Source organism: Nymphaea colorata, chromosome 14, assembly GCF_008831285.2.
Source record: "Nymphaea colorata isolate Beijing-Zhang1983 chromosome 14, ASM883128v2, whole genome shotgun sequence".
Classification (NCBI taxonomy): Eukaryota; Viridiplantae; Streptophyta; class Magnoliopsida; order Nymphaeales; family Nymphaeaceae; genus Nymphaea; species Nymphaea colorata.
In genome coordinates, this window is record NC_045151.1 from 2,233,148 (window position 1) to 2,256,094 (window position 22,947).

At 39.3% G+C, this 22,947-nt stretch overlaps 2 protein-coding genes across 2 annotated transcripts; both read left to right on the plus strand.

Moving 5' to 3' along the window:
- Positions 1-627: 627 nt before the first annotated feature.
- Positions 628-2,473, plus strand: LOC116267612 (sulfiredoxin, chloroplastic/mitochondrial). Its single transcript, XM_031649454.2, has 5 exons — positions 628-886; positions 1,007-1,167; positions 1,777-1,810; positions 1,920-2,013; positions 2,178-2,473. Exons 1-5 carry the CDS (start codon positions 712-714, stop codon positions 2,191-2,193), a joined length of 480 nt encoding a protein of 159 aa, XP_031505314.1. The 5' UTR covers positions 628-711; the 3' UTR covers positions 2,194-2,473.
- Positions 2,474-8,741: 6,268 nt separating this feature from the next.
- On the plus strand, positions 8,742-20,353 carry LOC116267769 (glycine cleavage system H protein 2, mitochondrial). Its single transcript, XM_031649660.2, has 4 exons — positions 8,742-9,112; positions 11,118-11,206; positions 12,934-13,104; positions 19,901-20,353. The coding sequence occupies exons 1-4, from the start codon at positions 8,998-9,000 to the stop codon at positions 20,027-20,029; spliced, it is 504 nt and encodes a 167-aa protein (XP_031505520.1). The 5' UTR covers positions 8,742-8,997; the 3' UTR covers positions 20,030-20,353.
- Positions 20,354-22,947: the final 2,594 nt, after the last annotated feature.

Sequence of the window (22,947 nt, forward strand, 5' to 3'; positions counted from 1 at the left end):
TAAAAGATGAAATCGTCTTATTGAAACTTTTGAAGGTGATTTTCATAAAGAAGTGCGCCCTCTCATCCTTTCTATGAAAGCTTGGCTATGACACAATTTTCATAATCGAACAATCCGTGCAAATACTCTCAATTCTTTGTTTAGTTTATCGATGTCTCCACATTACAGAACCTTATAAAATAGAAATCTCCCCTAAAATTGTATTTAACGTATAGATCTCTCATCACACAAGTTATGTGAATGATTTACAATGTCATTTCCAACAAGTCTATGATTTTCATTATCTGCTTTCCGCTTTGTAAGTAGTTGGCACATTTATTTCTATCTTAATGTGATCGACAAACTTATGTCTAACAGTTAACACTTGCACATTTCAGAAAAAATTATTGTCTTCATTGCCTTCACTGATAAAATGAATTGATGCCATTACCAAAAATATTGTATGTCAGTTTATTAGCTCAATTTTTTTTCAGTAGTAACTGTGTAATCTCATTAGAACAAAAAAGGAAACATTTTGAAAACCTAAGTTTAGAAAATGATTTGAACCAGAAAAAAAAGAAACTCACAATAAGACAAGGACGAACTTCTCAATCGGTCCGACGGGCACGCCTCCACTTCGTCTCCGGCCTTACATATATCCTCCAGTTGCTAAATTGTGACGAGAGAAAGAAGTGAGAGCGAAGGAGAGAGGAAGAGGAGGGGGAGACAGAAATGGCGCATGTTTGTTTTGTGGCGCATCATCGTCATCTTCTACCGTGCAGCGGAAGCAGCTTCTCCACAACCACGAGCAAATGGCGGAGGAGAAGCAGCGGCTGCAGCTTCTTCTTCTCCGGCCCTTTACGAGCAACAGCAACTTCCTCTCCTCCTCCTCTTTCTGGCTCCAATGGTCTCTCACCTTCCTTTTGCCTTTATGCCATTTTTTTTCTTGTTTCCCTCTTGGGTTCTCCGAAAATGACCGCTGAGATGGGTCTGATCACTCCTCTTCTTCCTTTCCGGTGGTGCACAGGTGCTCCTCCTTTAAATATGGTGGAAACGAAGAAGGGACCGTTCATTATGGAGATCCCTCTTGATAAAATCCGAAGGCCGCTCTCCAGGACACGAGCCAACGACCCCCAGAAGGTGAAGGACCTCATGCTCAGCATCAGTGAGATTGGTCTTCAGGAACCGGTCTGTAAATCTCTTTGCCGCTCTTGATTTCAATTTTCTTTCTTCCCTACTTTCAAATTCTTTCCTCTGGTTGTCCTCTTCTTCTTTTTTGTTGATTTGTTTTTTCTTTTCAAAGCAATTTTTTCTACAGTTCCTATAACAGTTCCTTATTTTTTCTTTCAAAAGAGAAAAAAAGGAAGGTTCTTGCTTAGACGATTGCTGAAATTGGATTGGGCTTTAGCCTTTTTCTTGGGAAAGTGATTCAATGGTCTTCTTCATCTTCATAGCAATATGATTACGTCAGAAATGTCACGTTGGGAATTAAGCATATTATCTGCTTTGAGAAGGTGACCTTTGAGACAGAGGTGTTTCCTTGGAGTGTCAGGCATGGACCATTTTCTTCTCTTGCTGATGATGCTTTCAGATTGCCACCGTCATCGTGACGGGGGGGCTATTTCGATTGGGGCAATGCTCGTCTGTTGGAAAACCCACTCTGGTTTCTGCTTTTAAGTTGCTATTTTCTCTAATGGATCATAGTTGCGACGTATCCTTTTCCAAATGCTTTGTTCATGCTTTATCACATGGAACTATGGGAGCGTGCATCTGATAGGCTAATTTTTTGTATCACAGATTGATGTTCTTGAGGTTGATGGGGTGTATTATGGTATGAATCTTATCACATGCTTTAGTTTTTGCTTGATTAAGCAAAGCTTTACTGCATCCTTTTTAGCAGAGCATCTATACGGCAAAATAATTTTGTTTGATTTCCTTAGGCTTTTCTGGTTGTCATCGTTACGAGGCACACCAGCGTCTTGGCCTGCCCACTATCCGTTGTAAAGTTAGAAAGGGAACAAGGGCAACCCTTAGGTAATATTTTTTCTCTCTCTTTTGTTTCATGGAAAAATCTATGAGCTTCTTGGACGTGTCAGATGAGGTGATTCATGCAGCTTGCTTACCACGTCTCTTGCGATTGTCCTTCCTGCAAACTCAAAAGTTTTACTTCAAACTCATTCACGAGCTGCTAATGGCAGGCACCATCTGCGGTGACGTGCTCAGATTGACCAAGTGGTTAGCAAAGCAACTAATAGCAAGTTATGGCCAAGAGAAGAGATGACAAGTAGATTTCTTTATCAGGAGTTCGTCCTATCTGAGTAAGAATCGACAGATTTAATCTGCCTGTAACTTTCCGCTGGATTCGGCAAATCCGCTGTCCTTCTAATTGCCACATGTCTGTATATCTGTAAATCATCAATTTGGAACCTGTACCAAAAAAAAGCACAGCTAGTGACGTGAAAGTTTATTAAATTAAAGGGAATAGTTTCATAGATTCCTCCGTGTCTGTGCGTCAGAATTTGCTTTTACGTGAACAACTATTTGGACAGGGCACACTTCTTATATTACAAGAATTTTGTCAAACGACTCACAGCACAGTGTGAACTCTATGGGTACTGTTGTCTGATGGCAGCTTCTAAGAGGGTGTTTGATAGGCTTTCCATGGACAGTGTAGCGCACAAGCGTCCGTGCTGCCATAGAATCGATGCTTCATGCGTATGTGGCGCCTGTTCTTCTCAACCAAACGTGGCACTGAGACAGGAATAGGTTGCCCTGTTCCTGTAATGACAGGAGCAGAATATCAGACATCCTCTAGGAGAAAGGTCCTGAATCAAGGACTGAACCCTGCGACTGAGTTTTTTCCTGTGGTACTATTGTGCTTGTAAAGCATGTGGTGGGGGTTTCAACCGGCCTTTCATTTTCATAGATAATCTAGATGCCATGTTTCTTGGGAGAAAGTCATTTCTTTTCTTTAAGCCTACATTTGTTTCGGGGATCTCAAATCACACTGTTTAAACAAAGAGTGGGTTTTGGCTGCAACGCAGATTTGGCTATTCGATGAGAGGTCGAATTCGCCTACTTTTTTCCCGTTCATAGGGTTCAAGATGACTTCGGGATATAGGTAGGAAGTAAGATACATGTCAATTATTATGATGCAGTGGGTTCACCATTCGTAGTTCATAGAAGTAGCTTTCATTGGAATCAAATTGCTAACTAGCTTGACCAACTATACTATGTCCCTTGCGGATTTGTTTGTTGAAAACCCTGGACAATCTTAGATTACTGCTTTTCTCAACTCCATAAAGACTTTGTAGCACAAATGACTTGAATTTACTAATATCCTATGAAAAGTTTCATGTTCATTCTTCATCTTGATTGTGGGCAGCTATTGGAAATTGACCGCATGCTTGATTAGGTGCATCTCATTACCCACAATTTTCAACCAAACCAATCTGCATGGATTAGGGACACTGCTCAGCTTCAAACCAATCAACTAGTTGAGCAGATGCCATGCTTCTAAATGAATGATTCTTGAAAGGGGTAGGTCACTAAGACAACACAGAATATGTACAGAGGTATGTTCCGCGACCAATATAAGCAAAGGTTAAATGACTTTTTATCAAATTTTCGTCCCCATCATCATGCTCTTGGCACTCAGGATTGTGCTAATGCTAAGCCCTCCGGGGCTAAGAGCTCTACGTGAAAGTACTCAACGAATGAACACTTCTCTTCAATCCTTTGTCTATAAGGCTTGCAACTAGATGATCGAGCCAAAGGTGGCTTAAATGCAAAATTTGTTTGAGGTCCAAATTGAGCTAGGGCGCATGAATTTGGGTCCTAAGAAGGACCAATTGTTAGTGAACCGACTAGATTGAGGAGATGGCTGCAGTGGTGGATGTGGCTAGTTTGGTTGCTGTTGGGCTCAGTTCATGTCAGGTTCGACTTGGGCTTTATGTTTTAGATCCCTGATATTGTGGGTCTTGGGTTGGATCCTTTCAGATCATGAATTGATCAAGGACATAATGAGCCACCCAATCTAGAGTAGGTTGTTTTGGGCTTTTGAGTCGAGTTTTGAGGATAGAAGTTCAAGTTCAGACTCACTTCAAATTCAAAATGGAACGCATTTCATCTTAAGCCACTAAATTAAAGCCAGAACTCCAGACATGAGGTTCGGTTGAGTCTAGGTTTGGTATGTGATGTTAAAACTAAAAGTGCAGGTTTAGGCTTGACCAGAGTCAACATTTGGACACAACCAAGTCTAAAACAAAGTTGTCTAAGGCTGTGTTCCAATTTCGACCACCAAGGGGCCATTTGTATGAACAACATGTGAGGTTTCATGAATTTATCTCGAAATTGGGATGGATCCATGGACCACCTGTTCAAATGTTTTATGAATCTACCCTAAATTTTTAGGCATATTCATGAAACACTCACACCTTGTTCGTAATGCCAAACGGCCCTCAAGGGGTTATTTGGTACCAAAGACACTTTCGAATGTATGAAGAATCTGCCATAATCTTTGGGATGGGTTCATGGAATAATAGTTCTACTGTTACATACATCTCAGATTTATGAAACACTCATAAAGTATCGGTGCTTTTAAACAACCTCCAAAATATCTAAACCTAAGAACCAGTCCTCAATAATGGGTCCCTGCCGACAAAAAGCAAGGAACTGGCCATTAGTGGCACCAAGGGCCAACTGGTTCATGTGGCCTGAATTGAAAGGTTCCTCTTTGTTGGGCCAAGTGGGGCACCATGTGGATTAGAGAACCTGATGGGGGTCATTCCCATCATGTCTACTTTGCATCCTCTTCTCTTCTCTATGGATCAAAGTCAGATTCTCTTTAAACAAAATTTGATCCAATAAGGAACTTTCTATTTAGAAACAGGCCCTGCTAGTAATTGGATCCAATATATACAAATATAACATTAGTGACTATAATAAAGATCCAAACTAGAATTGGGTCCAAATGAACATGGGGAGCACTAGTCAGGTGTGGCCTGCAAGCTCCATCATCCGCCAACCGTGAGGGATGGATCGTCTACCTAATGAACACCAAACTGCAATTCTAAGCAAGTTAGTTGTGCCTGAATCACCAGCTAAGTGGGAAAGGGACTACACCCATAACAGGTTTTACCAGGTTCAAAGCCAGAGTCGAAGTTATGCAATGGATTCAAGGTTGCATCTGCATTTGAAGTAGATTGGATATGAGTTTAAACTGGATGTGACATAACCGCTAGCAACATAAAGGGTTAGAATTTAACGAATCCAATATAATTGGATACAACGTGACCAGATTCGGATATAAACCTAGATTTGGGCCCCAGATTTGAAACATATAAATGTGACATGATATGCTATGAAAAGAATCAGTCACTGAAGTCCCACATGTGCATTGTTTTTTTATAGCATTTCTAGAGACAATTTTGAAGAAAAAGCCAAAACTTAAGTGATGGGAAACATATTTTCAAATTAAAAGGTGGGAACCAAAAGTTCGTTATCTTTTGGTTTAGATCATTTTGACATAGACAAACTCAACAAAAACAATATGAAACTATTAGATTTAAAAGGGTACGTCATGACTAACCGAATTGAAGCTTAAATAGATCGTTGCTAGCCAATTTGAGTGTCGGCCACCAAGCCACAAAAGGACAACGGTAAAATGTGCTTCAAATAACAAACTTGAAACTTGACCTATAGTCTTCATGTTTACATCCTTGCAACCAGTTTGGTATTCTATAATAAGCTCATCTGAAGTAGATATTCATGTAGCTAGAACTTTTTGGGGAAAGTGCAAAAATTAGAGTTGTCAAAATATATAGTCTAAAATTTTGAGGGTCTTAGATCCAAGGGTTTGAGGTCATACCCCCCCTCCGCCCCCCATTGGACCTTAAATATGAAGTTTTGGCTACATATTGTGAATCTTAAACCCTCATTTTTTTAATAGATATGAAGTCTAGTGTTTGTCCATTATGTGGGTCCTGCGTAAATGATATTTCATGCCAACCTTGAATATGAAATCCAAAGGCTATCAAACACACCTCAATACGTAGTTCCAAGATGATCCCAAGTCACATGAACTCCGTTGTGTTAAACAAACAGTAAGTTACCTGGATCTCAAAACTATGCTACTTGTTACAAATTCTGGATTTCAAGTCTTCCGGTAGGTGGTTTTTTTACAATCTAAAAGGTCGTTTGTTTTATGTTCCATAGGACGTGATGGAGAGGACGTCCCCTTCTCCACACCAGAACTATCCGGTTCCAAGACAGAATAACTCACTATCCATCTTTTAACGAATTTAGGAATGAAACACTGCGTCCATTCTGCCAGGAGTTTCATTCGCAGCTAATATGGGTGTTGGCTTCATGTATTTGGTTTGGGAAACACAACTATACCGGTGATTATGTTCACTGCTAAATCATTCCAACCCTTCCTACTGCAAAATCTAGGTACAACTAATCAAACACCAGCACGTAATGTCAACAAATTTACTACAAAAAGTTTCGCCAAGCTTTATTATATTAACCACAGACTTGTACAGGATGAAAAATGTTGTGTGGCAGTGGCAGTCCGAAAAAATTGGTTGGAGGCACTCATTTAAAAATACTCATATTTGGAGGGACACAAATATATGTCTAAAAGTAAATATTAAATTTATCAATGTAAAAATAAAAGAATTTTAAGAAGTTGGCATAGTTGGCTACACCAATCTACATGTGGCTTTGCCGGAGCCGCTGCTATGTGCTGGTTATCTTAGAACCAATCCAGTCTTGCCAATGGCACTAATAGAACCTTCGGTGACAAATTCTGATTTTCAATTTTTATATTCCATTGCAAACCACCAAACTCATACAAATCTATGAAGGCAGTAAAAAGCATGAGCCACTTTATACAACACATGAAGACAAAGAAGTCAATCATCCAGCCAATTAAAGGTGGGGGATGAATATAAAAAGACAAATTAGAGAAAAGAAGTCTGTGATTGTGCGATTCTCAGTATTTGTGATTGCACGAACAAAATAGTGACAGAAAGGTCTCTCTGTGAAATCTCCATATCTGCTTCTTGGCGCATGATCTATTTCAAACTCTAAACGCTACAGATTCTTCACCCTACCACATAGTACACGCAAGACTTTTCGTGAATAAGATACAACTGGTTGGGTAATTTTTATCTCTTTGTTTCAACTTGACAAACAGAAGACCAAATGCGCTGCATTTCTTTTCAGCAACAGAAGTATTCTATGAACTCATTTGATTTTAAGAGCGTTATATAAAACACTATTGCCACATAACCCCTTAGGTGCTCTTTGGCAATAAGAATAGTTTGCTGCTGTTTCATGTTTTGATTCATTAATAAATACAGTGTTTCATAAATGTACCTCAATCTTTGTACATGTTCATAATAAACTGTTATTGTAGAGAGGTTGCTTGGCAAAAATGACACTCAATAAGCATTTCATGAATCTAACTTAAAAGATTGAGACACATTCATGAAACATTAGTTCTAGTATATCTTGAATGTCATGATCCAATCTTTAGACTAGATTGACGAGACACTCGTAAAGTGTCCATACTATCAAACAGCCTATATGAAGTTTATAATACTAATAAGTAACCTGCTGTTTGATGGCTTCACTGGGTTTTCTTTTTTATTCTTTTTGATTGTTTGGTAGACAATGCTAATGCAGTTTCTCACTGCTCCATGGGCGTTGGCTTCACCTCATTTTTTTTAAATTACATGTAAATTTTAAAAAATTTCACTTGTTTTATATAAAAATTTTAAAAAATGATATTTCGGCCATAGTCAAAATTTAGAAACTTTAATTTGATTCCATTCATGAAAAATTTTTGGCTTTGCCCTTACTGTTGCCCAAATGGACTGGCAAAAGCTACTCTTGGCCTTCAAATTTCATATCTCCTTGTAACAAAGAACAAAGTCAAGAAACTAACAAAGGCCACAAAGCACTCACAACTTTCAGTCAGGTGCGATTGTATGAATCAACTTCTCTTTTTTGGGCGAGATGCTGATTTTTGGCAAAAAAAATTAGCTTCTTTTTCATGGCATGAAGATGCACTTGAAACCAATGCATTTTATACCATTATTTTTATTTTTTAGAAATGAAAATTTTACCTTTTTGTTCGCTTAACCTGTTTTCAACATCTTGAAACTCAATTGATTGTTTAAGGGGCTCCCTTAAAACCAAGGCAATTTTAGCACTATTATTCTTACTTTTGATTAGAAATGAGAATTGCATTATCAAATAAAATAAAGAATTTTGATTTTAGAATTAGAGGTTCATTCTAAATTTATAATGCTATTATTGGAAGTGGTTTTATGATTTTAGAATTTTTGTATATCCGTTTACAAAGAAGACTACAATTCATCAATTCTAAAATTTCAATTTCCTTCTCATCAAACAAACTTATATTTAAAATCAAAATTCTATATTATCAAATTCAATAAAAATTGAAATTGCAATTCCCATTCCTGAAACCTTAGGTTCAATTGCAGCGATCAAATAAACATCATGTCAACTTGGTAGGCCAAAACGAAAGCGACGGGAGTGTCAAGTTGGTGATGTGTTGATTTCCGTTCTTCCAAATCGATACAAAGAACACATACTCAGATCCGATATCCCGAGGTAAAATAAGTTGCGAGCAGAGGGTGGGATGCATACGGACAAAAAGTACTGATAATAAATGGATCTAGGTTTGGGACCCGAGATCTGGTAGCATGGCCCTTGCCAACTCAGTTGATGCGTCGTTCCCTTGCGGCAGAATATTGGTGGTGGTGCCGCCGCCGCTACCGCCGCTGTTTCTTCGCTGACACGCCGTGCGGACACCTTCTCTGAGCTCGCTCGCTCGCCACGCTCCCACTCCTACTCTATAAACAGGAAAGAGAGCGAGGGAGGGAGGGAGAGTGGGCGGACGACCGTGAGAGACGGGGGAGAAAAGGAGGAACAGCAGCATTTCCATCTCCCTTGTGCAGTCGCCTCTTCGTCATAATCATTCAAATGGCCGCTTCTTCCAGGATTTGGGCTTCGAGGGCTGCTTCGTTCCTCAGACTCTCACGCCCTTCCTCTGCTTCTCCTTCTCCCTTCTTCTTTTGCTACAGATCCTTCTCCTCCGGTACTCTCTCTCTCTCTGTCTGTCTGTCTGTCTCTGTCTCTCACATATGCAGGATCATGGATCCTGTGATGGACATCTAGTGAAGCTTTTGCTCGCAAATACGCTTCCCATTTCTCCCTCTGTGATCACTCGTCCAAGTTGCCGGTGTTTGGTTATGATCTCGATGCTACCAGTGTTGTTTGCGATGCGATTTTCTTGTATCTTATGATCCTTAGGGTTCTGGTTTTTTTTGTTCTTTCTTCTGTTCTTTAACCATATAGAGGATGTTGAAGTGACCAAAAAAGGCTTCTATAACGTTAAGATATTCTGATCGCTTTGCTTTAACATGTATTCTTTGTACTGTATCTGTTTTGATCCATAAGCATTCGAATCTTCAATTGTTTCCGAATTGAGAAAGCCAAGGTATCATGATATGGAGGTTTACAATATTGATGTTTTGGGGGTGGTGACCTCTAGAAGGGGAGAAAAAATGTTATTACCTCAGTTTCATTTAACATCTACAACAGAAGCAGAATCTTCATGTAAAGAAATTTATTGAGAAACGACAGACGCATATGACTTTTCAGCACGACTGTACTTCCAATGTCAAAATTAATGCTATCAAATGCTTAAGTTTCCGTGTATGATTAATCTGCACCATTTTGGTCCAGTTTTTCTACAATAAGAATGAGTTTTTCAGGAATCAACCGGTGTATTACTTGAAAGCCTATCCGTCTAATTAGTCACAGACTCACAGTGTTCTAATATTTCGCTTCGATTCCTCTATCTCCATATCAAACCATAAAGTGTATGGTTTGTGCGAAATTTGAATGACAGAAAAAAAGAAAGAAAGCGTTTTTTTTCTTCTCTAGTAAACTGACGTCAAGGTGGTTTACTTGCAAAATGTTTAGGACAAACAAAATTTCTACTTTTCAGCTTTCAACTCAGCTATCTAGTGCTGCAAAACACTGCTGAACAACAAGATGTTCTCTTTCTTTAGCTCTCCTGATAAATCGAAGATTTTACGGTTTCAAATGCAGATCGTTCCAGATGCTTCTTTGTTGTTTTGGCTTAGTTTTTCCTCTCCATAGTGTCCAACATTTATATATTTGGTGGCTAATTTGAACGTCTGATGGTTGATTTGGGTTGTGCTGAGCCAAAAAGGTGAAGCCTCTCTTAAGTTCTTCTCAGCTTTGAAAGAGACATTTGGAGGTCTTACATTGACTGTACATCCATCGTTAAATCTTACCAACTACAATTAAGAACATTTTTACACTTGGTGGTTTCTATTCCTTTGATGATCTGATATTGACTCACAGTTTCTGATGAATTTGGTGGTAGAAAAAATATTGCTCCATGTAATTATGCTTGAAACTTGAGGTAACTCAGGATGTTGCATTGTCTAGGTAAAATTATGTTCATATACTATCTGCACTGAGAAAACTTACGTATATTAACGTGCACACAAACATTATACACCTAAATTGGTGATTTAGCTCAAAAAAGTCACTTCTTAAATCCTTCCTTGACAAAGATTGGTCTTAGTGAAGTCTTCAGATCGAAACGTAAGCTTGTGCAGCGTGTCCACTAGCAGAGGGGAAAATCCAGGAACAAAGTAAGAGTGATATTTAATCTGTGACTGGTAAAGTAAGAGAAGATATTATAAGAAACCTTCATTTGGTGATGATTCTTACACACTCTGGATCACTGTAGTGTGGACCTTTTACGAAATGTATATGACATGATTTAATCACGTGCCAACAGGTTAAAGTGTTTTAGACAGACACTGAAAAGTACTGTATTGTGGTGTTATCTGAAATCTTTTGACCATGAAATCCATATGTAATACAGAAAATGTGCGATCTGTGAATCATGTCTTATGGTTGATTTTGAATCTTTGATAGACACCCTTCTGTTTCAAAAGCTATATGATAGCTTAGTTTTACTAAGTGGAACCTGTTTGCAAGTTCCTAATTGGAAAAGCATGACTTCTTTCTTGATAATTTTACTGCTTGCTGTGTTGTAGTTGTGAAGGACTTGATGTATGCAGACTCTCATGAGTGGGTTAAAGTGGATGGCTCTTTGGGTACTGTTGGGATAACTGATCATGCTCAGGTTACTACTTTTTTTTAAGCTATTTTCAGAGGTATTAGTTTTGATGGTGCTTCATCGCTGTTCGCAAAGTTATCAATATTGATACCCTATCACCACCATGGCATTTGGTTGGTACTCTATGTCAGCATCTAGAATTCTTACAGTAGGGCATAAGAGCAAGGAAAATGATACTAACAGTTTGGAAAAATAACAAATTGGAATAACTCCTTGCAAATTCTTGGAAAATAACAAACTGGAACAAACCCTTGCATTGCTTAGAAAAATAATAAATTTGAATGACCCCTTGAAAATTTGTAACCATTATTTGCATGTCAGAAGAATTTGAGATGGTGAGGCAGAACCTCCATAACATCCAAGTAGCAGGAGTATGTTGTCCTTGTTAATTGATTAGAATGCCTTCTAAAAAAGATCTGAATGGATCAGAATGGTTTCTTTGATCTAGTTAAGCCTGAGTAGGTCCATAGGCTTCATGACTGGATCTGAATTTTTGTTAGTTTTAAGATGGGCCAATTGAGGGTCAATCAAGATATCAGGTGAACATTTTCAACTTGAAATGCAATCCAAGAGGCTTTTTTGTGTATTTGGTTGATCTAGGAGGGTTTAATATGTTTGGGTTCAAGTGGTTTGTGTTTTTTCAGTTTTGGAAGAGAAATCACAACAAAGTTAAAAAAGTTAAATGGTAGTGAGATTCACTATTGAAGCCATAGTTGATCTGAAGAGATTAACTGAGGTGGCAAATGACTGGTCGCTCTAATCATAGTGAACCAGAACAATTCACAAATTAATCGGTTCAGTTGGACACTCATTGTTAACGTAGCTAGGAAGAAGAGAAAGACCGCCAGGGGTTTCATATTAGGTCTTGAAAAGATCACCTCAGTTTTAATCCAACAAAAAATAAAGAAGAGAAAAGAGTGCCCTAAGGTGAGGAAGGAGAGGATGGGGTAGCATCAACAGCCAACTGACCCAACTCTCTGCCCTGGGACTCCATTTTATTTTATTGCTCTATTATTCTTTCATCTTCCTTTATTTCAGGGTTAAACTAGCAATTAGCATCATGTAGGAACCCTTCTTTGTAACCTGCACTAAACCCACTGGTATATTTGGAGCATTGTCCCAAATATTGTTATAGAGAAAATATCAGCGATGTTTTTTAGGTATTTTTTGCCGAAGTTCTTCTTCTCAGGGAATCTCAGAAAAATCTTGACAATTTTTAAAAATTAGAAAACCTTAAAAAAATAAAAATGCTTAAAAATTCCTAAAATTAAATGTTAAAATCTCAAAAACAATCTCAAAAAATTAGCCAGATTTTCATTTTAGTAAGATTTTTCAAAATCTCACAAGATGATGAAGCAGTACTGGTACCTGTATTGTACCTATATGGCATGGGTAGCGTACTGCTCCATAAAAGCAGTACCCGTGTGACATAGCTTTATACTTAATAGTTAGTAGCAGTACTATTCTTATTACTAGCAAAGATTGATTTTTAGTTGTATCTATCTCATGGAACCTCCAAATTTCGATAGATATTAAAAATGCTTTCTCAATTTGTGCATATGCTATTTTCATATCCAATGCAAAGGAATGAAAGACAAGCACAAAATATTTGATATAAGGATGAAGTCATGGTGGGTGACAGTGATTATGAGGTCTGTTTTATAGTTGTATGATCATAAAGTATTGGTACTGGTAAATTTCCTGATTTACTAACCTTTTATGTTCAATTGCAGGATCACTTGGGTGATGTTGTATATGTTGAATTGCCTGAAGTTGGAGTAACTGTAAAGCAAGGAGCTAGCTTTGGTGCCGTTGAGAGTGTGAAGGCAACTAGTGATATCAACTCTCCTGTCTCAGGAAAAGTAGTAGAAGTCAATGAAGAACTTGGAAGCTCCCCAGGGTTGGTAAGTCATATAATATTTCTTTCAACTTTAAGCTGATATTGGCAGTGATGATGAATTAATTACTTCAATGGCAAGAAATATTCAATTGCATAGCATTGTTTCAACTTAGTACAAAATAGTTCCATGTCTTTTTGAGATATCTAAGTTTTATGGAATACTAGAATGGGTGTATGAGTTACAAAGAGATGGCATACAGAAACAAAAAGAAAAAAGAAGGAAAGAAAAGACTGCTGAGTTACTTATATGGCTGCTAGGATGCATGATAATGGCTTACCAGTCCACGTGGGTTCTTGTAGGTGTAGGTTGTGTTAGTCTTGCGTGTGTAATTCCAGTGATTAACACTAATTCATGTACCCTCCCAACACATGGTCAGGCCTGAACTTGCCTCTCACCAAGAGGTAATCCTCATTACTTGCATAACCCTAATTCCTTAGGGTAACGTCATATTTATGGCCATAGGATATTAGGTCTACAATGGGATCCGAGCCATTATTAACTATCTGTATTTATAAAAGATCTCACTACGATGACACAATTTCCCATCCTTTTCGCAACACCTTGTCCTCAAGGTGTGAATTCTGGAAAACATTACAACAGCAGCGAAAGATCTTCCCATGTTGGACTGATGTCCCGTCTCCTTGGCGTTCAGCTGGAGGATCCTAAAGGGTTGAGGGGACTGAGTCGTGCTTGCAGTTGGGGAGACAGTCACAGCTGATTCAGCTGGAGGGGCCTGGCTCTGCTTCAAACGCAAGACTTGGAATATTGGGTGCATGTTGGACCCATCCGGCAGTGCCAGTTTATAGGCAACCTTGCCTCTTTTCTCAAGCACCCTATGAGGCCCTGTACATTTGAACGTAAACTTGTGAGTTCCTGCTGTTCTGCGTGCTACTTTCGCCATAGGGAATCTTTTTTTAGATAAACCCAATCCCCTACTTGGTATTCTCTATCTCTGTTGTGTTTGTTATATTGCTGTTTCATCCTGTTTTGGGCTGCAGCCATGCGTGCCTTTATCACTTCTAACACCTTGTCTCCCGACTGAGCATCTGCATTTCCACTTCATTAAGTTGTTCATCCTATAGGTGAAACCTCCTTAAGTCAGGTGTTGGCCTGCCGTAGACTGCCCCGAATGGGGTGATCCCTATTTGTGCTTGCTGGGCTATGTTGTAGGATAACTGTGCCCATGATAGGAAGGCAGTCCAGTTATGAGGTTGTTGTTCCGTGTAACACCGCAAGTATGTTTCCAGAATATGGTTAGTAACCTCTGTTTACCCATCTGTTTGAGGATGATAGGCAGTGCTCATGCATAGTTTGGTCACCTACAGTGAAAAATAATGCTTCCAGAAATTACTCAAGAAAAGTGGGTCACGATCGCTCACCATTTTGAGCAGCATTCCATGCAGCTTGCCGACGTAATCCTGGAAGGATCTAGCTACTTCCTTAGCTGTATATGGGTAGGATAAGGCAATGAAGTTTGCATACTTGGACTTGGGCAGTCCTTCAATGAAGTCGAAGGAAATATCTTCCCATATTCGTGCTGGAATGGGTAAGGGCTGAAGCAGGCCAGCAGGATGAAGAGTCTCATATTTTTGTTGTTGGCATAACATAAGTTCTAACAAATTTTTTCATCCCTGGCCAAAAGAAAAGGCGTTGAATTCTATGGTATGTTCCTTCCACTTCCTGATGGCAGCTTCCTTTGTATCATGGTGCAACTCTCCTAGCTCTTTGGTGATGCTGGAATTAGGAGGTACGAAAATTCTTCTTTGGAAGTAGAGAAAAGGCTCATGCCAGAAATATCCTGAAATCTTCACAGAGTTCTTCTCCAACTGCCTCCTCAGTTCCTTAATTTCATCTGAGTCTCTATGCAACTCCTCCAACCTGCGCCATAGTTCTGCCACAGGCCTGATTAGAGTTTGAAGCTGAGCTGCATGACCGTCTCCTGCTGGTTCAAATTTCCAGGAAAGACCATCAACAACTAAGCTGTTGGCTCTCCTTTTGTAGTGAATAACAAAGTCGCATCCCACCAGTTTCATGATCCATTTCTGCTGTATTGTTGTGTGAATCTTTTGTTGCATGCAATACCTTAGGCTATGGTGATCTGTGAAGACATGAAACTGTCACCCGACCAAATAATGGTGCCACTTTTGTATAGCTAGCACCATAGCAATCAGCTTCCTTTCATACGCTGATTTTGCTTTGAAGGTTATCCCCATGGCCTTGCTGAAATATGCAACTGGGTGATGTCTTTGGCTTGAAAATGCTCCAGCTCCCTTCTCTGATGCATCTGTTTCCATATGAAAGGGCTGAGAAAACTATGGCAGAACTAGGACAGGAGCTGTAACTATAGTTTTCTTTCATTGATGGAACACCTCCTTGCTGTGTTCATCCCACCTAAACCTGCCATTTTAAGCATCGTTGGTAAAGGATCTGCAATGGTTCCAAAACACCTCACAAAACATCGATAATACCCTGCCAGACCTAGGAAGGCCCACAGTCCTTTTTCTGTTATCCGCAGTTCGCATTCTTCAAGGGTAGAAATCTTCTTCTCCATTTGTACCCCATGATCAGATATAGTATGACACAGATAGGTCACTTGACTACTCCCCAAAAGGCACTTTGAACTTTGAAGCATATAATCTGTTCTAGCACCTGTAGAATCAAATTAGTGTTTTGTGTGCTGGACCTGATCTGGACTATAACTTGGGAAATCATCGGAGAACACAAGGACGAATCTCCTTAAGTATGGTCATAAGAGCTCATTCATCATTGCTTGAAAGGTTGCAGGCACATTGGTCAAGCCAAAAGGCATGGCTAAGAATTCATAGTGCCTTTCGTGGGTCTGAAAAGTGGTTTTGTGGACATCAGCTGGACCCGTTCTTATTTGGTGATACCCTGCACATAGGTCTAGCTTTGAAAAGATTCCAGCCCGAAAGAGATCATCCAATAATTCTTCAATAACTTGTACTGGGTAGCGATTTTTGATGATTCATGCATTTAAAGGCATATAATCAGCACAAAAACGCAAGAGCGATCCTTATTTTTCACCAATGAGGCTGGTGATGAGCAGGGACTGCAGCAGTGTTGTATTATGCCATCTTGGAGCATCTCCTTAATCAATTTCTCTATCTCATTTTTCTGCGTGTGACTGTATCGATAAGGCTTTAGATTGATTGGTGTGGCATGGGCCTCAAGTTTGAGATGATGATCAAAGGTGCATGCCGGGGGGAGACCAGCAGGTTTGTCAAACACTTCCGCATGCTGCCTCAACACGGGTCCCAGGTACTCCTGCTGCTGCTGTATGAAATCAGTCCTTATGCTTTGGTCTACAATTTGAGATAATATCAGCAAGTGCATATTGCCCTGCTTCCCAATCTTCCTGCCATCCAACCCTGTTCCTGCCCCTATCTGAGTGTCACTTAGGTGAGTTAGAAACTTAGAATGTGGTGCTCCCCATCCCGACTTCTAAAAATCATCTTCGTTTCATTGAAAGCCCATTCGACCCTTGCTAACTATTTAATCCACTGCATCTCTAGTACCAAATCAGTGCCTCCCATTGCTAGGGGTAGAGTTCCAGCTGGAATTTCGTCCCTTGGATCTCCACAAACTACTTCGGGCAGCATCCTTTACATATCAGGAAATTTCCGTCACCCACTACAACATTGAACTGTGGCTGACCTTCAATGGAACACCCACATGCCTTCATAGTCTTCTCGCATATGAAGTTATGGGTGGAACTGGTGTCCACCAGCACATTGGTTTTCTTCCCTTTTAGTTTCCCCTAGACTCTCCTCACCTGGGGAACATTTTCCCCTGCGAGTGCATGGAGTGCAATTTCTGGGGATGCTGTCTCTCCTTCCTCCACTTTCTGCTCCTCATCTTTTGTGGTCATTGTTTCTCCTTTTTCCTCATTTTCAGCCACACCTACATGTGCAATTCTTTACAAATGTGACCAGGAGACCATTTTTCCTTGCATTGGAAGCACAACCTTTTTTTGTGCCTGTCTCGAATCTGCTCAGGGTTCAGTCTCTTTACTAGCACTGACTTGCTCTCGTTGGATTTTCTCTGAACAGGGTTCTATCAGCAGGGGGTAAATTTGTTTTTCGCGCCATCTATTTCAGTGCTTTTGAATCTCTCACGGCAGCTCCCAATCTACGACACTTTTCTTCTGCTACTCTTGCCAGTTCGAAAGCTTCCAGTAGAGAGTGCGGACGTGCCACACGTCTATTCTCAGTTCTTCTTTGAGGCCCCCTACGAAGGTTCCTACCAATGCTTCCATTGGCCACCCTCGCACCATGTTACTGAGTTCCTCGAGCATTGCTTGATACTCAACTACTGACCCCTATTGTCTGATCTTCGATAACTCTGTTGAAATCTAAATAAGTGTATGGGCCAAATTGGACAGTAAGAGCTTCCACAAACCTGGACCAGCTGGGTTTCCCTTGCTGTGTCACCAACAAGTCAACCACCTATACCGACATATAGCTGCTCCTTCCAGATGGATGGCTGCATGCCCCACACAACTTTTCGCTGCAATACCCTGGCAGTCAAAATACTTCTCTGCCCTAAAAATCCAACTGAGAGGGTCTTTGCTAGAAAACCTCGAAAAATCCATCTTGGGTGATCGATGGAATCTAGATAGTTGATCCTTCCCTAGTATGCATGAATGAATCAGACGAGGATTGGGCGTGGATGTTCATACCTGGAATCTGATGGGAGTTTGGCGTGTTTTGGTGCGAGCTGCTTGAGTTGACTCTCTGCAACACCTCCCGCATAATCCTTACCAATTCACCCATCATCAATTGCATTCAGGAGTCAACTTCGGTGAGGCCCGGTCCGAGTTCACCACAGTTCTTTTCCACACCTTCCAAGCATCCCACGAGCAGCTGGCGATCAGTTTTCACCTGCTTCTTCATGTTCTCCAAAGCAATGAGCGCCTCTTTGCTCACCATCAAGACTCTAATACCAAATGTTAGTGTTGTGTGTATAATTCCAGTGATTAACGTTAATTCATGCACCCTCCCAACACACAGTGAGGCCTGAACTTGCCTCTCATCGAGTGGTAATCCTCATTACTTGCATAATCCTAATCCCTGGGGGTGACAACATATTTACAACCATAGGATATTGGGTCTACAAGGGGATCCGACCCATTATTAACTATCTCTATTTATAAAAGACTCCCCTATGATAACACAGTTTCGCTAAGGCTAACAGGTTGTCTAGCCTTTGGCATTCACTTGGCTCAGCTTTTACAGATAGTAGGAGATGGTACTAGTTGTGGCATATATGTCAATTTTGACTTAGTTTTGTTATACGACTTTATGATCTACAATTGGTTAAAAATTTATGTTCAGTTTTATATTTAAGAAGGAATTTATGTTCTGTTGCTTAGATTAAGAAATTTGAATGTGTTTAAGCAAGAAACAAGCAGGAAAAGTAATGTGAATGTATCCCTTATACTAACATTGCTATATCCTTTCACTGTAGTACATATATCAGTATCATATCCTATATCTCCACCTTTATCACTCTGAACATAGATTTTTTTCTTTGTTCTTCTTTTCCCCTTTTCTGTCACCATAATCTCCTCTTGATGCTGTGAGAACGGAAAAAGATTGGAGATAAGGTGAATGGTTCTCTTGGTTAGGGGCATGCGATCATAGAATGCAGGCTCGAAGTTCTAATAGTGATCCTGTGCTTTCTTATTGTCTGAATTAGCGTCTGAGGAATGTCTGCTCAGTTGAACTTTGTTTTGTGTTGCAGGTCCGGAAAAGGGAAAAAAAAAAGGATTACAAATCTATTGTTTGGCATTGCTCATAAAACCTTTCAGTTAAAATGCTTAAATCTACAAGTTTTACTTGGGCTTGCTGGTGCATGCATATTCCATTTCCTCTTCCAAAAGCTTGTTTGGTTTGACCAAAATTCTGCAGAAAAGTGAGAAAATTGATAAATAAATATGTTGATGTTTTGGTTGTCGTGTTTGACTATCCAAATAAACAAAGATCAAATTGCTTAACCAAAACTAAGATTTACAAGGACAGAAATTATGTGAAACCTTCCTATTATGAAAGATGGGTTGCTAAATTCATCTTTTTAACACAGTTGTTGTGTAGCTTCCTGCATATCCATCCCAATTTCTGTATTCTACTCTTCTTTTGCATCTTATTCATCCCAAATGTTGGCTGCCTTCGTCTTCAAGACCTTGGGCTATGATTTTCCACATTTCGTGAACATTTCATGCCAGTTTCTGCATTGTACCCTTCTTCAAATTTTCAAAGCAATTACCTCTCATATTGCCCTCATGACTGCATCTGTCCTTGGCCCCAAGGCAATAATTATGCCTTTTCAGCAGAAGTCATCAACATCCGCAGTTTTGGTACCATGTCATCTGTCATCTGGACCCAACTTTAATCTATATTCTAAACAATTTTCCTTTTCGAGGTTTCATTTATCCACATATTGTTGATTGCTGTGGTACATACAATGAGAACATTTTGTACAGAATCAAATGGGGTTAACATTTAACTGGACAATTTTCTCAAATTTTCAGTTCATTCAAAGATTCCAATATTAAACTGTTTGAGAAATTAAAAAAAAAATGAAAATCTGAAAGACAAAAGACCAAAAAAATGAGCATTTGGATTGCGTCCCTGCAGGCACTAGGTGAAAATATACAGCTCAAAACAGGAAAACTTAAGTTTCACCAGATCGCACGTTATCCTTCATTGAACAAGAATCTTTGCTTTTCTAGGTTATGGGAGGCCCTCCTTTACTAGATTGTTTATTTCTTATGGTGCAGGTCAATGCTAGTCCTTACGAGAACGGTTGGATTATAAAAGTAGAGATGGCTGATCAAGGCGAACTTAAATCCCTGATGGATTCAGATAAGTACACTAAGTTCTGTGAGGAAGAGGACTCAAAGCACTAAGAGCAGTCACGTTGCTTTCATGACTTCGCTGAAGTAAAACATTTATGTGTGATGTTAATCACAGTGCTCAGTCGAATACTTCTGGAAGTCCTTAACTTTTTGGGTGACAAATGTGTTCCACATTGCCAGATGTCAAAATCCCTTGAAAATTTCCTGCTTTGTCCCTACCGGAGCGCCATGTTTTCTGCATAAGTATGCAACCGTGCTGTAGTTTGTAGGTTTCCTTCTTTTCACCACTTAACGGTTGTATCCTTAGTTTTTCATAGTTTGCTATGGAATAAACAGTTTAGTAATTGGCTATAATACTAGTCTTTCATTTGAAAATCTGAACTTATCAAATCATTTGAGATGCTGGAAGAATGGGCGGTCAAAGTAATCCATACAAATAATGATTTCATAAGCTGACTGAATAAAATCTGGAAGTCATGTGCTGTTGAGGGACGGGTGGCAGCGATAAGCTGACTGAAAGGAGCAGACCACCAAGGTGTGAAGCCATTTTAAATGGCCTGGGAGGAGAAAGCTTGACCGGCATCACAAGGGACTGGTTTGAGAAGTTTTCAAGTTCATCAAAAAGAAAGCAAGTCTTCGGCTAAATTTATCTATTGCTTTGTTGTTCCTTATGGGAGTAAGCTCTCCACTTTTAGCTAAAAAAAGTTGACGTTTATAGCAGGGAAAGGAAGTGGATGCACAGCGTAAGGCACATCAAACAGCTGGTCGGCACCATCGTTCTCTCCCGAACAAGAACACAAAAGCAAATTACTATGAACAACTACACAATTCATAAAAAGTAAAACAACAATCCTGACCATCCAGCATCAAGTATTCCATCCTGTACGCAATGTTTCACACATTAATTCACCTCATTCACTGACGGTAATTCATCAATCACAATAACTTCCGGCCCTTTGATCCTTTGGTTCAGGCCACATCACAAACGGATGTTCTAGATTGCCCCTTACGGTTAACCTTACAAGTTGCCATGCCATCTCTTTCTCTCTCTCTCTCTCTCACACACACACACACACACACACACATGCGGTCGGAATTGTGTTTTGTGGAAACCCTTGCCAGAAACCCTGATCTGATATCTCTCTCTCAAACCCTCAACTGGCCGAGGGTGCAAATCTGTGGATTTTTCATCCTCGTGGATACTAAATTTGCAGATCGCAGATCCATGGTTTGATAAAACATCAGATCTTAAGAGCAGATCTGAGGCTATCAAAAGCACTGTTAAGGGGTTGTTTGGCATCCATAACAGATTGAGATTGTTATTGTTCAATGACCTTACTCTAAAATTTGAGGTAGATTTAGAGAACACTATGTGATAGTGTTCCATGAATCCACCCAAGTTTTGAGGCAGTTTCATTGGATAGTAACAAATTGTTATGGATGCCAAGCGACCTCTAAGGGAATTTTTCCTTTGATTATCATGGCCAAGACCAGTCAGGTTTTTCAAACTACAAAGTTTATGCAAATGATGTGGAAACAAGGGAGTAAGCATTTCTGCAACCGTCGAAAAATTTTGCGTATGTCTCCATCTCTACAAGGAGCTTCCTGATCTGATCTCTGATGCAGGATCTTTTAGAAGCTCCACAAAGATGAGAACACTCCTTCCCACCCAGGTCCTGAAGCAGTCCTCAACCCCAAGGGCGTGGGGGAAGGGCTTGGGCCACTTCGAAGATCCCCTATCGACAACATACTAGAAATAAAGGCATTCAATCATATCTCCCTTTGGCACACCTTCATCTTATTCTTGAAATCACCTCCATCACCAGTAAGAGTAGATGCTGGTATAAGAGATGTAAACATTAGCGGACCCAGAAATTTTAGTTGGAGGGGCACTAATTGAATAACTTCAATTCTTTTGACGGCATTTATATATATACAAGCAATCAAATATTCTAAAACAACAATATGAAATTAAACAAATTTTGCAAGGCTCATGTGGGCAACTGCCCACACTAGCTCTCATGTGGCTCTGCCACTGGACGTAAACATGTAAACCTCTTTTACTATAAACTTCTCGCCTTTCTTTCTATTCAAGGATATCGTGATAAGGCAACTGATCACTGGTCTGACCCAGGCTGCTAGGAAGCCCAAAAGAAAGCATATTTGTGTTAAAGGACTTTCCATGATACTCTATCATGTATTGTTGCGCCCCAAATCTTTTTTAAAGAAATTATGCGCAAATATAGATGTGTAAGCGAGTGAAATCTTGGTCACTAAGAATATAAGGGCGTTTAACTTTCTTTGTATTGTATTGTCTACAGCTCAATAAACTTTATCTCTTATGACAAGAACAGAATGTCAGATGTGATATGTATGTGTCAGCTTTGATTGGAGACTTGAGGAGTAGGCGTGATGTGATCACATAATTTTTTTATACCACCATGTTGCAGCAGTAAAATTTTGTATGGTTGTTCAAAATTTTGATCGTAAGAAATGTTCCCATCATGTTCTGAGAACAAAAAATGTTTTGGACTAGTTTCATTAATAGTTACAAATAACATTTTCACATTTTAAATGGCAATATTTTTTCTGGTATAATATGGTGAACTTGAAAAAAAAGGAAAAGGTACAAGAAAAATATGGTAATTTTTTTTTAAATTTTAAAATCATAAAAATTAGGAAAATATAAAATAACTGAGAAACTAATAAGACAATATAAAAAAACTAAGTAGATAAGCAAAAACTAAAAATGACAAAAATGTGAAATGCATGTTCTTTTTTGGATACGCCTTACTGAATACTGAGGTTTGTTATTTTTTAAATTGTGAAATATCATATAAACTATATTAAATATACACTAAATACTTATATTACATATTATTCGATTTTAGTTGTTGAAAAAAATGAACATGAAGTTCCGACATATTAATCTTCTTCATTTATATGTAAAAAAAATGTATTCTTCATTT

What these genes read in the sequence shown, in the direction of transcription:
- LOC116267612 (XM_031649454.2), top strand. Translation starts at nt 712, where the DNA reads ATGGCGCATGTTTGTTTTGTGGCGCATCATCGTCATCTTCTACCGTGC. An exon ending in AGATTGGTCTTCAGGAACCG is followed by an intron (nt 1,168 to 1,776) that starts GTCTGTAAATCT and finishes TTTGTATCACAG; the next exon opens with ATTGATGTTCTTGAGGTTGA. An exon ending in GGTTGATGGGGTGTATTATG is followed by an intron (nt 1,811 to 1,919) that starts GTATGAATCTTA and finishes TGATTTCCTTAG; the next exon opens with GCTTTTCTGGTTGTCATCGT.
- LOC116267769 (XM_031649660.2), top strand. Translation starts at nt 8,998, where the DNA reads ATGGCCGCTTCTTCCAGGATTTGGGCTTCGAGGGCTGCTTCGTTCCTC. An exon ending in GGATAACTGATCATGCTCAG is followed by an intron (nt 11,207 to 12,933) that starts GTTACTACTTTT and finishes GTTCAATTGCAG; the next exon opens with GATCACTTGGGTGATGTTGT. An exon ending in TTGGAAGCTCCCCAGGGTTG is followed by an intron (nt 13,105 to 19,900) that starts GTAAGTCATATA and finishes CTTATGGTGCAG; the next exon opens with GTCAATGCTAGTCCTTACGA.